At 35.3% G+C, this 18,614-nt stretch overlaps 1 protein-coding gene across 1 annotated transcript in view; it reads right to left on the bottom strand.

Moving 5' to 3' along the window:
- The window catches only part of LOC122791457 (mucin-2-like), a 508,385-nt gene that overhangs the window by 142,064 nt on the left and 347,707 nt on the right, over positions 1 to 18,614 (bottom strand). Inside the window, exons 28-31 of the mRNA XM_044059202.1 lie at positions 11,219 to 11,347; positions 5,732 to 5,882; positions 4,276 to 4,319; positions 2,479 to 2,679 (exon numbers count right to left, since the gene is read on the bottom strand). Coding sequence (XP_043915137.1) covers positions 2,479 to 2,679; positions 4,276 to 4,319; positions 5,732 to 5,882; positions 11,219 to 11,347 — 525 coding nt within the window. The remainder of the gene's footprint in view (positions 1 to 2,478; positions 2,680 to 4,275; positions 4,320 to 5,731; positions 5,883 to 11,218; positions 11,348 to 18,614) is intronic.

Raw genomic sequence — 18,614 nt, 5'->3', positions numbered from 1 at the left:
AAATGGCTGGATGTGATACTAGGATCCAGTCTAATGTAGATTGGTGAGTAAATTGTTATTATACAATCTGTGCATTCTGGTGATGTATGAGGAGCCTTAAGAGAAATAATACTTGTATTGTATTTGAGTTTTAATATTATAACATTAACAAGTAACATACATTAATATGGAAGGGGTTGCAATGTAGCATGTAAACTGGTGCCTTTGTGAGCATCCCTTTACTGCTGGAGAAAGACCTTTGCTGTTTTTGGTTTAGTGTATTTGTTTGCCATAAGGTGCTTGGCAGGTGAGATGGTTAAATGTATTAATATGAAGGGGGTTACAATGCAGTGGGTAGACCTGTGCCTCTGCATGTGTCCTTTTACCACTGGAGAAAGATCCTTTGTTGTTTTTGCTTCAGCATATTTGCCTGTGTTAAGGCTGCTTGGCAGGTGAGATGGTGAAAGGCATTAATATGGAAGAGGTTACAATGTAGCAGGTAGACCTGTGCCTTTGCCAGCATCCTTTTACCACTAGAGAAAGACCCTTTGCTGTTTTTGATTCAGTGTATTTGTTTGCATTAAGGCTGCTGGGCAGGTCATATGGTTAAAGCCTTTATTCCTTATAGATTCAATGAGACATTTAGAGAAAAAAAATGCAACTGTACATCACCGGAACAGTGACCGGCTGAGTAGATAGGGATAAAATATGAAAAAAAAAGCTTTATGAATCAGTTTCCCCCATTTTAATATTTCATAGTTAAGCTGCCTCTTCTTTTCATAATTTCAGTGACTAGAAATTGCAGGTAATATATTTTTCACTATTATATCTCTCTTTGCCATATATATATATATATATATATCTATATATATATATATATATATATATATACATATATATATATATATATATATATATATATATATATATATATATACATGGATCTCATACTGTTGAATGAAAGTTCAATAGTCTGAATTCACATCTACCGAACACACTTTAGCGAAAGCGCTTTTAACCAAAAAAGCGCTTTCGCTAAAGTCCTTAAAATAAACAAAAAAAAAAAAATTAAAAACAAAAAACACATAACTAGCATTTATGCTGTGCCCCCCACACCTCCCTACTTTTATATTCTCACTCTGAGATCACACTATAGTGGGGAAAGGGAATATTCCATTATCCACACTGTACTCCGATCTCAGCAACAGCCATTCCCCGCTGATTTCCCCTATTTTTTATCCTACTTTTGCGAAAGTGCTTTTTCGGTGAAAAGCACTTTCGTGAATGTATGATCGGCAGTTTCACTTTCAGTGAAATTGACATTTGTGCATAAGTACGGATCCTATATATATATATATATATATATATATATATATATATATATATATATATATATCTTTTGTCTGTTTCTAATGAATGTTTAACAATGCATATACCTATGCATGCATGCTATTTACACGCTCTATTCCAAAATGAGGTTTGTGTTAGTTATTGTCGTTTTTTTCTCTCATGTATTCCTGCATTTTATATATATATATATATATATATATATAGATATATATATATATATATATATATATATATATATATATATATATAGATATATATACATATATATATATATATATATATATATATATATATATAGATATATTATATACATATGTCAAAACTGTTCTTAAATGTGAATTATTTCTCCCCTGGCTTTTATCTCTCGGTAAACAGATAGACAGATAGATAGATACATAGATACATAGATAGCTAAGATAGATACTTTTGTTCTAATTCATCTTTCTTATAAAATAAATGGCTATTATAATACTGGGAAGACCACTGAGAGCTCATATGTGGCTTTTCATGTAAAAATACTTCTAATTCCAGCCCTTTGATTAAATGTTATTCCCTAGAAAACAGGAGTGAACCCTGGCTTTAGGAAAGATTTGTAAAACAAACTAAGAATCATCTGGGATGGCCTATACAGAGCACTAGGCGCTGAAAAAAAAAAATAAAAATAAAAACCAAAATGTACACAAAATGGTCACAAATTCCAAAGTGATTTAGAAGGAGAGAATTGACTATGTTTAGTGCCAGTTATTGATCTGGAGCACATTTCCCTGTGCTATATGGGTATGGATATGTGTATATACTGTGAAAGGAAACATCAAAATAGCTTGGCGTATGTTATAATTGATTTGGGGATCTGCAGGACTATAAGAAATAGTAGGATATCACTAAGAATCACAGGACAATATGATGAGACAGTCGATATTTTATATTATTTATGATACAAAAATAAAAATCAGCATTTTTAAAATGTGGCACATCTGGCCAAGATAAAAAATGTGAAAAGTAAATGGATGACTGCAAAACAATAATTATTGAAATGAAAACCAAATAGCATTGTAAATCATTGCTCTCTTACATATGAACTCATTTGACAAACAGTAAGTTGAAAATATGACACTAAAATCATTGTAAATGATGGAAATGCAGGCTTACCAGTTATCTGACTTGATGAGGGTGTCGCTGTTCTATAGGTTGTAGGTGGCATGGTAGTGGAAATAGGGCATGGATATATTATTCTGTTAACTGTCCCATTGGCACCACATCTTGCTATAATGCAGCCTCCAGTGCCATCTGTGGTATTGTAAATCACTGAGCCATATGGGTATGTTACATTATTGTAAATGCAATAACAAGCTACAGACAAAAAAATTTAAACATTATTAGATGATAAAACTGCAAACATTATTACATGCATTCTTTTCTATCGTATCAGAAATAGAGAAAGATATTGTATAATTGATGTTTGCATGTTAGCACTGATGTTAAAAGACATCTAGCATGTTTTAATAGAATGTATTTTGTTGCAGTCAATTTAGATACGCAAACCTATAAAACAGGTTCCATATGTAAAACTTAGATCGATGAGGAAGATTCATAAAAGCCTCCCAAATGTGCACATGCAAATATGTAGTTGTGGTTTTATGTTTTCCCCAATTTTTGTTTTATCCCTACTTTCATTTTGGGAAGCATGCTTTCAGTGTGCATTGGAGCCATACTAAGTGTGGACATATGTATACTTGCACCACCCTAATGACCTTTTGGCCTATTCTGCTCTGACAGCACATGCCTGGAATCTATTTTTTGGACCCAAGTAAGTGTCATTCCTAAAAAGGAATCTCTGCAAACTCTGTCTTTCAAGAAAAGATACTGATCACTCATTCCTCTGGCCACCATCTCTAGTGCCAAAGCTTTTAATGAGCTTGGGTCACCAATGGCACAAATACATTCCTCATGCAGTGTACTGTGGGCTAGTTAGTGATAGTCTGGAATGTCTACAATGTAAGCAGATCTGAAACTCACACTGCTAAACCTGTAGTGAGCTTGCTGACAACAGACAAAATTTTCACTCTGAATCCTTTGTATTACAGATACTGACTGACAAGGCTGATGTGTCTTATCATTTCAAATGGCGACACTGACTGATGAAGTGTCAGTAATTTATCATCAGAAAACAATATTGCAGTGACTTTGTACTGTGTTACACACAGTTCAGAAAAATAAGTGAGCTATTGCAAAATACATGGAAATGTAGACATTTCCAGATAAGACAAGAACCCAGAGGGGGGAATATAATTTAGAAATCTGTCTAGCAATAAAGCGCTCTTCAGTGTTCTTCTCATTTGCACCTCCCTTTGATACTGGTTAGTGCTTCCTTCTAGCAGTGAAAGTGCTGCATCTTGATAATATGCTACTTTCTTGATGAAAAAGGCTTTACAGGCTTCTGAAAATTAGCCTGCATGTTACAAACTAGCCTAAGGTCCTGAGGGAGCTACTTGTAAGGCACTATAGCAATGATGGTGATGGTACAACACTTTGTACTGCCCCATGAATTTATATTTACATTATGGTGCCATCAATGTTATGTCAACGCATACAAGAAGATGGACTCTGGTGGATGCCTCTGCCCACCAGCACTCCAAAGGGTGGACACTTGGCTTATGGCATCAAATTCTTGCTATCCTTTCATACATCATAAGTGAGATTCTGCCCACTAGAATAGCAGACATCCTTATAATATATCAGATTAAATGTATAAACAATGCATGTGCCTTATGTGATGACTGCATTCATTGTGAGAGGTACACTGTATTTTACAACAGCACAATTATCTATGTGTCAAAAAATGTCATTACAGTATCATGAAAATGAAGAGCATCCTAATTACATATCTGTACAGCAAAGAGCAGAACAAAATGTGAATAAGAGCATTTAACCTTTGAGTTGACTTACCTTCTGTACTGTATTTGCAGATGATTCCATCTTTTGTGCAAATGCTAAAAGAGAAGTAACAGTTTTTGAAGTTACAAGTTAATAACATAATTACTATCTGCATAAAATTTCAAAGTTTCTTGCATAATTGTTTTTATTTTTCAGAAATTTTCAGTTTTGTTGTGGAAAATAAAAATGGCATTTTCATGTTTTTTTCTGCAAATGCCGACTGTTTACTAAGTAAAACATCCCTGGTTCTTATATGTCCACTCCCAGTCTCCAACTTCTCTGTACATCCTGCTATTTGAGCAGATAATTTATTTCATATGTGCCAAGCAATAAGTTTGCATGACCTGCTTATATGAAATTATTAGTGGCTCAACAGGCAGCAGGTTTGCCTTTGGTGCTAAAATCAGAAAGTTGTGGGTTATATTCCCACTGCAAGTAATTGATTTACATATCAAACTGCAGTACAATATGGGGGGGGGGGTTGCACTCCAGAGTGTGTTGCCCTTCAGGTGACACATTAAATCAAGCCTCCATCTGCCTGAGTTGGTGGGGACTTAGGTGGATGTAAAAGATTCTACAGCACCTAATAAAAAGAACAGAGGAAGTTCCCCAATGATCTGGTTAAATTATGGTAGTAGTATAAATGTCATCTCAGGTCTCCACCTGAAAAGAGGTTACTAGCTTAGCCGGACTGACTCAGGCAAAAAACAAATAAAATTTAAAAAAAAGTTATCCACTTTTGGATAATAACTTTGTGTTTAGGTGCCTAGAAATAAAGTCAAGATAAACTGACATGATGATAACCATTCAATACATGGTGTTTGCTAAAGTCTGTGAATATTACTATCTACTTGTATATTTATTAATATTTTACCCCCACCTGTGCCCCTGACTCTCAGTCCCCTCTCCAGATGAGTCGCAGTCAAAAACCAGATATAAATATTGCAGATATGCAAAGGATTACTTTGTTTTTATGCTAGAAAATTTGAGACTGAAAGGAAAAGAAATATCTCTATAATGGTAGGGTGGGATATGTAATGACATTGCATTGCCTCTTGGATGTTACACCACACTCCCATGATTGTCATGGTGGGCTGTCTTTTCCAACTTCCCTTCACCACTGATAAGAATAAGCAGCAAGCATGCAGAAGGCATAGATTAAATAAACATTATTTATGCATATGCTACACTAAAAATTATTTTCTTTATTTGTAGTCAGTTTAAAAAAATAATGGTTGTGCGGTGTTGATATGGCTGTTTTGTCAAACAGAAAGGAAATTCTCAGACTTCAAGCACGTTGTAATTTGCTCTACATATATGCTAAAATGAAAATGACTACAGTTGTGTCTGAATTTTTGTAATCATTTATTTCTTGAAAAAATAGGTCGGGCTTATAACCTGTCATTTGGCTTATATTGCTATAATTTCTTAATAAAGTAAACGCTACACTCGTATATATTGTACATACCATGATTCACAATTTTTGGAAGAAGGCACAGACGATCCAAACAGATACCGATTTCCATCACTATCAAAACAACCGCATTGCTCATAAGACACACACTGCATTGTATCTTCATCAAAGAAAGGCTTATCCATCGGGCACTCAGGGTAGCAGCCTACAATAAGAATGTATAATATAATATAATATAATATAATATAATATAATATAATATAATATAATATAATATAATATAATACAAAATAATTTATAAGCAATATTACTCAATATAAAGCATCATTTTTTGATATTAAGCCGTCATGTAGAAAGTATTTACAAGTGAATATATGGAATGGGAACCATCAATACATATTTTTTAAATGAAGACCTGAAATTCAATCTTCTTAAACTAGTTTGCTGTCATATGCAATAAGATGAGACTCTAACACTACCCTCATTAATGCAGTCCAAATGTACATGTAAAAGCAAAAAATCCTTCAATAGTGAGACTTCCACATAATAAGCTTTACTAACAAACAGAAACAGACGGCTGCTTTAGAAATTAGATACAGTATCTAGTATAACAAAATAAAAAAACAAAAATTAAGTTACCAAGTTTGGAATAAAACAACGGACAATTGATTGTAAAAATAAGCACTTTCATTTTTGTGTTTTATATATATAAAAATGAAAGTGCTTATTTTTACAACTGATTGTCCATTGTTTTATTCCAAACCCGGTAACTTCATAAAATAAAAAATAGTGTTACCATTCTTCTAATGTATGATAAGTTACTATGTTACTAAGAGAGTCTGCCAGCACTCTTTTTGTCATAAAAAATTCAGGTGATTATTATATTAGTTTTTTAAAACTGTATTGTAGGTGACAACATCATGGTCATGTGTTCCTGGCCATGAATGTGGGTTTTTTTTGTCACGTTATCTCCTTTGTTTGCTTAACTGTGGTGGTTGTGCTGTGGTAGCGTTGTCGCCTCACCGTAAGATATTGTCCCTGTTCGATTCTCAGCTAGAGCATCTTCTGGTTGGAGACATGCGTGAATAGGCGTACCTTCGTTGAAGGTTGTGCATCAGGGCTGGCAACTCGGCACATAAAAATCTACTGCCAATCATTAGCGGACCGGAGTTCCGCTGTGGTGACCCTTAACCGGGAAAAAGCTTATTATCAGTGCCTTCCCAACCAATTATTCTATTTGTTCCCCACCACTATGGTGAAAGTCAAAAGGAAGATGTCATCATTAAGGCAGCCATCAAGAGTGATTCTTTTTTTCCCTTGTTTTATCCCTATCTCCCTGTGCATGCTCAGTTATGGTGATCAAGGTGTGATCTGCAATGGGTTGACTAAGTTGGGAGGGTCCTTCACATCCACAAGGGATTTATAGCTCAGCTAGCAAATCCTCCCAGCAATCTCAAAGCATGAGAGGTGATGTCTGTGGTCTCCATGGACAAATCTAACCATACTCATGTACTCCCCAAACATGTGCAAGCCCCCTTCCCCAAGGAGAAGTGAGGGAGCCATGTCTCTTCCCTCCTCTCACTCCATGTCTGACGCCCCAGTTATGGGCCCACTAATCGAATACCAATTCCCTACATTGCATTTAGTGGTTTATCTCTCTGCACCATAGAGCCAGTTTGAATGAGGGTATTTCATTGGCAAGGTTCAGTATTTCGGATTCACAGCAAAAGGAATATATCTAAAAAATTATAGTATGACAAATCCTTTAAAGTAAAGCACAATGCGCTTAGTAAAACAATGTTAGTAAAAAAGGGCGTAATATTCATTCACTTCCTCACAGCTCTTTTAATAATCCCACTGCCTTTAATATCCCTGAACTCCTATTTGTTTTCAGATTCTCTTTTAGCAATAGAACTGTAATATGCCCTATGCACTAATTATGCTCCAAAATTAAGAAAAATAGACTCATTATAATGAAGCTCATGCAAAAGAACCTTACTGTTAGTGAGGACTGACCCAAGGCACAGATAGCAGCTACCACAGAACTGCATCAGAAACAAAAAGGTTGCTTTGAATACTGTAACACACACCATGCTGCAACATAAACAGTACAAGTGAGACACAACAAACTGTGTGACAGCTTTTAAAGCTGTTCGCTGACTAGACATGCGCTTTGCTTTTGGCTGTTGTTTGTCTGGCCATGCAAAGTATGTGAGAGCTTTTCAAGCTGTTAGGCACTTCACATTTAAATACTTTATTTTAGTCTGCAGAACAACGGGTTAGCTAAATCTTTTCATGTATTGAAACAAATTATATTGGGTAACAGATAATAACCATTTGTCAGTGTATTCCTGTATCTATTTCATTAACAAATGAACAACTTGGTGTTGGTTAGTGACATGACTGTAATCCTTTTTTAATCCTCATTTGCAGCTGTTATTTTATAAATGCAATGGTTTATGAGGGTTGCATGATAAATAACAATGAGTGATGCAACTGGCTGTTTTTGAACAAAAATACTCTCTGTTCCTTTTTCTGATAGGCTGTGTTATCAACAGATTTTTTTTGGCATTGTAGGAATGATCTTTTTCATGGATTTTGGAGAATTATAGATGGAACTCCATCAGAATGTATGTTAGTTGGAGGAATCTTTGTAAGTACCTTGACCCCCACCCTTAAACTTTACTTTAGACAAATGCTTTCTGTAACACTACCACTACACAAGACATTCAGACATATACCATGTACAACAACACATATGCACACCACTAGATCAAGTGGCTACAATGTGGTCTGGAGAGTAGTCTGAACAGCAGAACTCTCTCTTAACATACGCAGGTGGAGTCTCAGAAGATCCAGACTATAACCGCATTATTTAATGATCACGGCACATTATAGATCTTAACATACACAGGTGAATAGTCAGACGATGCAGACTATAACAGCATATTTCATGTTCACAGCACATTATTGACACAGTATGTGGAGCCTATAGAGTCCTCATGTATATGGAGTTGGTCAGAATCACTAGCTTGGTGAGTGGAGAGTGTAGTGATGTCACAACATCCTGCAGCTAACCCAGGCAGGCTACCTGCATGACTTCTGGTCTCCATCAAAGGTTGAACAGGCAAACCTCCCTCTTCTTGATACATTAGAGCAAGCCGCTGGTCATGTCATACTGTCCTCCCCAGCTAACATCCCGGCAATCCAAGCCTATTCCTGAACTCAGATCACTGGCAGCACAAATGACCACCCTACTTCTGTGCTTTCTATTTCCACTGATAAAGAGGGATACCGGATGAACCCTTGCAATCACCATTTATAGTAAATGTCATTGGACAGATATAAAGTTGTAGGTTCATAGGTTCCTAGATTAGTACTAGGCTAATTGCTCTTGTGGGCCATTTTAAGCCTAACCAATTACCCCATGTGAGAATCAGACCAAGCACCTTGTGTCTGTAAGGTAAACACCTTAACCATTATGCCAACCTCTCACCCCTGGAGCACAGATGGGAGGCTTATTATCCATAAAGATACCTGAAGGGATGAAGATGATAAAAAATCACACATGCTTTGTCATACATAAGGGAAGTGCCTATTTATTTATTTTATATGGGAGTATCTGTCTCTCAACTAGCAGTTTTGAAATGGCAAGTGTGGGAGCAACTTCAAAGGCTATCTATATGTGTATATAATACAGACACACACACACACACACACACACACACACACACACACACACACACACACACACACACACACACACACACACAAAAAATGCAAGACTTCAGGAAAAGAGTATTCAGTAAAAGGTTTAACCATATAGTTATAGGACTTCATTTTGATATAAGATTCATTGATTCAATCATAAATTTCCTGCTACCGGCTTAATCCAGTCTTGAGTCACAGGGAAACTAAATCTGAAGATATGCGGACTGTGCAAACAATGCTCCAGCCAGGAACTGAACCACAGAAACAGGTTCTGGGAGTCTGTAATGCTAACCATTGCACCAATCTGCCACCCTGTTTGATTTTTCCCATTTTTTTATGGCTGACTCCTTTACCTTTGCCCAGTTTAGCTCATTCATTTTGGTATAATGGCAGACTGGTAGTTCCACACTTCCATTCTTTCCTGTACTACAACCCCCATCAGCACTGGTGAGAGTTGGACAGTAGGGATCATGCTAGCTTGATATCCCCGGGGGGGGGGGGTCTACCCTTTCACAATACGAACACCCTCCTTCCACTTGTCAACTCCCTTGAGCCTACAATCACTGTCACCTAAGGGAATGTTAGTTTATCTTTGGATACTTACTGGAAAAGCACTATGGTAGTGTGATCTCAGCTGGCTCAGAACTCCACTGGGTCAACCTCTAGTGCTCCTGTTAGGTGTCACCCATGTGTTGAAGCAGAATGCCAATCCCCCCCCCCCCCCCCCCAGGAAGGGCAAGACAGCAGTGTCTGCTCACTCCCATCCTTCCTCATTAGCTCTTACAGGAACGGGAGTCACTAGTCAAACTGGGATCCCCTGTGACATAGTCAGGACTTTATTCGTAACCTATAAACTACAGCTTGAATATAACAGCAAATATTTTTCATGTAGTCGCAATTATTCACACTGCCCCAAAAGACTTTGTCATGCAAAATAATACTTTAACTGACAAATGTTTAATTTCAGCAATTTTGTTCCTGGGACTGGGAAAGAACAAGACTGACATAATAATGTTAACACAATGAGGTGACAATGATATCCAACGTGAACCGACATTTGCACTGGCAAAACTATTCCTTTAATGGTAGAAATCCTCAAAATAGTCATGTTACTTATTCTTTTCACTTTAGCTGCAACTAAATGTTCAGGAACGACTAATGCTTTTTTAAGAATGCTTCTATGTCAAATGTTGGCCTCATCTACATTGTGACATTAAATGTATTTTTACATATTTAGTCTTGATTCTATCATCAAATATCAAATGTTTCAAAGCGTGAACAAAAAAGTGATCATTTTAGACTGAATCTAAAATGATTGAACTACAATAAAAAAAAAAAGTATTTTTTGCAAGGGGCAAACCACCCTGCACCCCCATACCATTGTTAATGATGTACACTAACTTCAATATCACACAACAGCACGGTAAGTGCAAATTCCTAGCCCCAGCTGTAAAATAGTCTTGCACACAAAGTAGTCAGTAGGCTGAAAAAAGATTGTTTGCTCTTCTGAGAATTCATTACTATCAACTACAGACTTAGTCTTCAGTTCCTGTTTTTCTGAATTTTATTGTTAGGTAATCTGATTTAAGTTAACAAGTGCTTGATTAAATAGTTGCATGTACATTTCTGGAACTTATTTGCGAAAACGGTTTATATAACAGTGTAACTGAGGTGCCAGACTTTGTTCATGGTTTTTGACCCAGTGCAACCAAAAGTGCAAAATGGTAACACATTATAATTTATGCAAAGCAAGCAGACATGATTAGGGGAAGACTAAACTAAAGAACCAGGATAGGTTTTTGTGGAACATTATTATGAGAAGTTATTTACCTTCAAGGCCTGGTAGCTGGCTGAGGCATTGACCACTTGGGTGCCTGCAGGTTTTCATACATGGAGCTCCACAAGCTTTGTAATGCCAGTTGCACTCATCTGAAGGATTGTAGTAATCACAAAACAAAGCTGCAGAAAATATGAATAAAATATTGACATAAACAGCTGTTTGAAACATTTGTAGCTTGTGTTCAGGTGTAGGTGACATCTGATATATATACATTTGTCATTTGTCAGTTTAGAGTTTGTTTTTTCTTCTAATTTTCATTACTGATTATTCAAAAGCTATTTTATCAACCTTACTATTAGATTCATGGTGTTGTTTGACATTGTGTCCAATGATTTCTATACATCATACAGCTAGCTATTTTGTCCGAATTGTACAATAGGTTCATAGGTTCATAGATTAGTACTAGACTAACTGCCCTTGTGGGCCATTTTAAACCTAGCCACTTACCCCCTGTGAGAATCAAACCCTGCACCTTGTGTCTGTAAGGTAAACATCTTAACCATTATGCCAGCTTCCCACCCTTATCAATTATGTTAGCATCAGCTTCAGTCATAACCAATTGATTTCTGTCATTAGTCATTGATGTAATTTGCCTCTGGACTGTGCAATATCCAACTTTTGCCTATTCTCAATTTTGACAGTCTGCTACAGTCTCTTGTTTGACTTAATTTCCCTTTCCTTTCAGCTAGTGATGTTTTAAACTTCATTTCATATCAACAGGCTCCAAGTTTGGTTTCCTGCTTTTTCTGCAATCCATTAAAATACATTTCTCTGAGGGACTCCTTTCACATAAGTTGAGTTCTTCAAAGCTCTGTGTCACATCATTTTTATCATTATACATTCATTACTCATGTTCATCCATTAATTTAATTTTATTTATTATTTTATTTATCCTTTGTTGACTGGGTAAGCCCCACTAGACTAGTGGCCTCTCTTCAGAGGAGACCCAAAGTGGTATTTATACTACAAAGTAAAATTTGGCCAAGCCATTGGGGAACTTCCCATATTCTTTGGGGGTGTTAGATGATGCTAGAGGGCGGCTCCCACAGCAGCAAGGAAGAGGCTTAAAGGAAGTAGCAGCATGGAGGTGGAGAGAAAAGCCATGGAAGGTTTTGAGGTAGAAAGTGAGATTTTTGGAGAAAAATTTGCTCAATATTCAGTTTCAGAATGTAAACAAAGATTCTTCTGTGGTGGATGTTAGAAATGAGCAGCATTTAGCCATCCCCATGGAGAAGGAAGTCAGCAAGTCCACTGAAGTGTTGCCGATATTAGAACTGGCATCAGGAGGGCTTGCAGATGATGTTCTCTTAAAAATAATTGAACAGGATGATCCAGGTAACAGTTCTGTAGTTTCATGGGGTGAGACGGTAGATAACGTTTTTGAAAATGCTGAGGATGGTAACGTGGAAAAGGAACCAGGTGATGTATCAGCACAGAATGCTGCAGTTAAACCTCATGCAGCAGTGACATAAAGTAAAAGAGGAAAGCTGGAACAAACTGAGTAGGTGTCTGGTTTTGTGGCTGCACGTAGTAAAATAACTAAAACTTATATGTGCAGCAGTGACAGCGAGAAAGAAGGAGAGCAGCAATAAACTGTAAGTAAAACTGTTTTTTTAAAGAAGAGAAGACCAATTGTGAGAATAAGAACAAAAATGACACTGTAGTAGACAAATATTATATATGGAACAATTTGGTAACTGTTCTGGGTTTTAAAGCTCAATCTTTTATACTTGTTAGAGCAGAAACATTTTGTGACTTAACATTTGAAACCAACGGACTGATGAAATTTCTGGAACTGCGTAATAAAGAAAAGGACATTTATCTGTGGAGGAATTATTTATTTTTTGGTAGTGACTTACATGTTAAAAAAATGTTACTTTGCAGTTCAGAACTGAGGAACTGGAAGAAGATGAAGTTGAAAAATGCATGCAGGCTCCCTGTGAAACTACTGATGATATTGTGAACGTTAGAAATGAAAGAAAGCTATGGAATGGAGGTCGAGGTTGGAAGCTGTTTTGAAATGTGATAAAAATGCACGATGAGACACTTGTGAAGTGGTATTTTTGTACCTGGTCATAGACGGTGCCTAAGACATTCTGGTCAGATGAAATCATATTTATTTTGTGCAGACTTTTCTCTTTTAATTAATGGTTGTGACAAGATGCAATGTAAACAATGTGAGGAGAAAGGACATACAGCAAGAAGGTGGATGCCCAAATGCAGGTTGTGCCAAAAGGGACACTACTGAATGGATTGTCAAGCGCAAACAGTAAATAATGAAGGAGAAGAAGAAGAGGAAGGGAGGAAAACATACATCAGGAAGGACAATTAGAGGGTAGGAGGACGGTGAACTGGGTGAAAAGGAATGTGTAGAAGAAAAAAAGGAGGAGAACATGTTAACAGAGAGGTCAGGGGAAGGGAATGATGCGAATATTGTTTTTTTACAATTCTAGCCGGTGAAAAATCTGATTCGGAGGATCAAGGATTACTTATACATAAACCCAGGAAAAATATTCTAGTGGGGAAAGACTTAAATAATAAAATGACAATTTAAAAAAATTTCCTGTAAACTTAAGGGGAAACCAACACAATGTAGAGTATTTTCAGTAAATGCGAACAGCATTATTAATGCTATGAAGATGTGAACAGCATTATTAATGCTATAAGGATGTGAACAGCATTATTAATGCTATAAGAAGGATGTGAACAGCATTACTAATGCTGTAAGAAGGATGTGAACAGCATTACTAATGCTATAAGAAGGATGTGAACAGCATTATTAATGCTGTAAGAAGGATGTGAACAGCATTATTACTGCTATAAGAAGGATGTGAACAGCATTATTAATGCTATAAGAAGGATGTGAACAGCATTATTAATGTTATAAGAAGGATGTGAACAGCATTATTACTGCTATAAGAAGGATGTGAACAGCATTATTAATGCTATAAGAAGGATGTGAACAGCATTATTAATGCTGTAAGAAGGATGTGAACAGCATTATTACTGCTATAAGAAGGATGTGAACAGCATCATTACTGCTATAAGAAGGATGTGAACAGCATTATTAATGCTATAAGAAGGATGTGAACAGCATAATTAATGCTATAAGAAGGATGTGAACAGCATTATTAATGCTATAAGAAGTATGTGAACAGCCTTATTAATGCTATAAGGATGTGAACATCATTATTAATACTATAAGAAGGATGTGAACAGCATTATTAATGCTATAAGAAGGATGTGAACAGCATTATTAATGCTATAAGAAGGATGCGAACAACATTATTAATGCTATAAGGATGTGAACAGCATTATTAATGCTATAAGAAGGATGTGAACAGCATTATTACTGTATAAGAAGCATGTGAACAGCATTATTAGTGCTGTAAGAAGGATGTGAACAGCATTATTACTGCTATAAGAAGCATGTGAACAGCATTATTAGTGCTATAAGGATGTGAACAGCATTATTAATACTATAAGAAGGATGTGAACAGCATTATTACTGCTATAAGAAGGATGTGAACAGCATTATTAATGCTATAAGGATGTGAACAGCATTATTAATGCTATAAGAAGGATGTGAACATTATTAAAGCTATAAGAAGGATGTGAACAACATTATTACTGCTATAAGAAGGATGTGAACAGCATTATTAATGCTGTAAGAAGGATGTGAACAGCATTATTACTGCTATAAGAAGGATGTGAACAGCATTATTAATTCTATAAGAAGGATGTGAACAGCAATATTAATGTTATAAGAAGGATGTGAACAGCATTATTACTGCTAAAAGAAGGATGTGAACAGCATTATTAATGCTGTAAGAAGGATGTGAACAGCATTATTACTGCTATAAGAAGGATGTGAACAGCATTATTAATGCTATAAGAAGGATGTGAACAGCATTATTACTGCTATAAGAAGGATGTGAACAGCATTATTAATGCTATAAGAAGGATGTGAACAGCATTATTAATGCTATAAGAAGGATGTGAATAGCATTATTAATGCTATAAGAAGGATGCGAACAGCATTATTAATGCTATAAGGATGTGAACATCATTATTAATGCTATAAGAAGGATGTGAACAACATTATTAATGCTATAAGGATGTGAACAGCATTATTAATGCTATAAGAAGGATGTGAACAGCATTATTAATGCTATAAGAAGGATGTGAACAGCATTATTACTGCTATAAGAAGGATGTGAACAGCATTATTAATGCTATAAGGATGTGAACAGCATTATTAATACTATAAGAAGGATGTTAAAAGCATTATTACTGCTATAAGAAGGATGTGAACAGCATTATTAATGCTATAAGGATGTGAACAGCATTATTAATGCTATAAGAAGGATGTGAACAGCATTATTAATGCTATAAGGATGTGAACAGCATTATTAATGCTATAAGAAGGATGTGAACATTATTAATGCTATAAGAAGGATGTGAACAACATTATTACTGCTATAAGAAGGATGTGAACAGCATTATTAATGCTGTAAGAAGGATGTGAACAGCATTATTACTGCTATAAGAAGGATGTGAACAGCATTATTAATTCTATAAGAAGGATGTGAACAGCAATATTAATGTTATAAGAAGGATGTGAACAGCATTATTACTGCTAAAAGAAGGATGTGAACAGCATTATTAATGCTGTAAAAAGGATGTGAACAGCATTATTAATGCTGTAAGAAGGATGTGAACAGCATTATTACTGCTATAAGAAGGATGTGAACAGCATTATTAATGCTATAAGAAGGATGTGAATAGCATTATTACTGCTATAAGAAGGATGTGAACAGCATTATTAATGCTATAAGAAGGATGTGAACAGCATTATTAATGCTATAAGAAGGATGTGAATAGCATTATTAATGCTATAAGAACGATGCGAACAGCATTATTAATGCTATAAGGATGGGAACATCATTATTAATGCTATAAGAAGGATGTGAACAACATTATTAATGCTATAAGGATGTGAACAGCATTATTAATGCTATAAGAAGGATGTGAACAGCATTATTAATGCTATAAGAAGGATGTGAACAGCATTATTACTGCTATAAGAAGGATGTGAACAGCATTATTAATGCTATAAGGATGTGAACAGCATTATTAATACTATAAGAAGGATGGATGTGAACAGCATTATTAATGCTATAAGAAGGATGTGAACAACATTATTACTGCTATAAGAAGGATGTGAACAGCATTATTAATGCTATAAGAAGGATGTGAACAGCATTATTAATGCTATAAGAAGGATGTGAACAACATTATTACTGCTATAAGAAGGATGTGAACAGCATTATTAATGCTATAAGAACGGTGTGAACAGCATTATTAATGGTATAAGAAGGATGTGAACAGCAGTATTAATGCTATAAGAAGGATGTGAACAGCATTATTAATTCTGTAAGAAGGATGTGAACAGCATTATTAATGCTATAAGAAGGATGTGAACAACATTATTAATGCTATAAGAAGGATGTGAACAGCATTATTAATGCTATAAGAAGGATGAACAGCATTATTAATGCTATAAGAAGGATGTGAACAGCATTATTAATGCTATAAGAAGGATGTGAACAGCATTATTAATGCTATAAGAAGGATGCGAACAGCATTATTAATGCTATAAGAAGGATGTGAACATCATTATTAATGTTATAAGAAGGATGTGAACAGCATTGTTATGCTATAGATGTGAACAGCATTATTAATGCTATAAGAAGGATGTGAACAGCATTATTAATGCTATAAGAAGGATGTGAACAGCATTATTAATGCTATAAGAAGGATGTGAACAGTATTATTAATGCTATAAGAAGGATGTGAACAGCATTATTAATGCTATAAGAAGGATGTGAACAGCATTATTAATGCTATAAGAAGGATGTGAACAGCATTATTAATGCTATAAGAAGGATGTGAACAGCATTATTAATGCTATAAGACGGATGTGAGCAGCATTAATAATGCTATAAGAAGGATGTGAACAGCATTATTAATGCTATAAGAAGGATGTGAACAGCATTATTAATGCTATAAGAAGGATGCGAACAGCATTATTACTGCTATAAGAAGGATGCGAACAGCATTATTAATGCTATAAGAAAGATGCGAATAGCATTATTAATGCTATAAGAAGGATGCGAACAGCATTATTAATGCTATAAGAAGGATGTGAACAGCATTATTACTGCTATAAGAAGGATGTGAACAGCATTATTAATGCTATAAGAAGGATGTGAACAGCATTATTAATGCTATAAGAAGGATGTGAACAGCATTATTAATGCTATAAGAAGGATGTGAACAGCATTATTAATGCTATAAGAAGGATGTGAACAGCATTATTAATGCTATAAGAAGGATGCGAACAGCATTATTAATGCTATAAGGATGTGAACATCATTATTAATACTATAAGAAGGATGTGAACAGCATTATTAATGCTATAAGAAGGATGTGAACAGCATTATTAATGCTATAAGAAGGATGTGAACAGCATTATTAATGCTATAAGAAGGATGTGAACAGCATTATTAATGCTATAAGAAGGATGTGAACAGCATTATTAATGCTATAAGAAGGATGTGAACAGCATTATTAATGCTATAAGAAGGATGTGAACAGCATTATTAATGCTATAAGAAGGATGTGAACAGCATTATTAATGCTATAAGAAGGATGTGAACAGCATTATTAATGCTATAAGAAGGATGTGAGCAGCATTATTAATGCTATAAGAAGGATGTGAACAGCATTATTAATGCTGTAAGAAGGATGTGAACAGCATTATTAATGCTATAAGAAGGATGTGAACAGCATTATTAATGCTATAAGAAGGATGTGAATAGCATTATTAATGCTATAAGAATGATGCGAACAGCATTATTAATGCTATAAGGATGTGAACAGCATTATTAATGCTATAAGAAGGATGTGAACAGCATTATTAATGCTATAAGGATGTGAACAGCATTATTAATGCTATAAGAAGGATGTGAACAGCATTATTAATGCTATAAGAAGGATGTGAACAGCATTATTAATGCTATAAGAAGGATGTGAACAGCATTATTAATGCTATAAGAAGGATGTGAACAACATTATTACTGCTATAAGAAGGATGTGAACAGCATTATTAATGCTATAAGAAGGATGTGAACAGCATTATTAATCCTATTAGAAGGATGTGAAAAGCATTATTAATGCTATAAGAAGGATGTGAACAGCATTATTAATGCTATAAGAAGGATGCGAACAGCATTATTACTGCTATAAGAAGGATGTGAACAGCATTATTAATGCTATAAGAAGGATGTGAACAGCATTATTAATGCTATAAGAAGGATGTGA

This window comes from Protopterus annectens, chromosome 17.part0 (genome assembly GCF_019279795.1).
Source record: "Protopterus annectens isolate FY-2018-M chromosome 17.part0, PAN1.0, whole genome shotgun sequence".
In the NCBI taxonomy this organism is placed as follows: Eukaryota; Metazoa; Chordata; order Ceratodontiformes; family Protopteridae; genus Protopterus; species Protopterus annectens.
The sequence above is the reverse complement of the archived record's forward strand: the minus strand, read 5'-3'. Positions and strand labels throughout refer to the sequence as shown.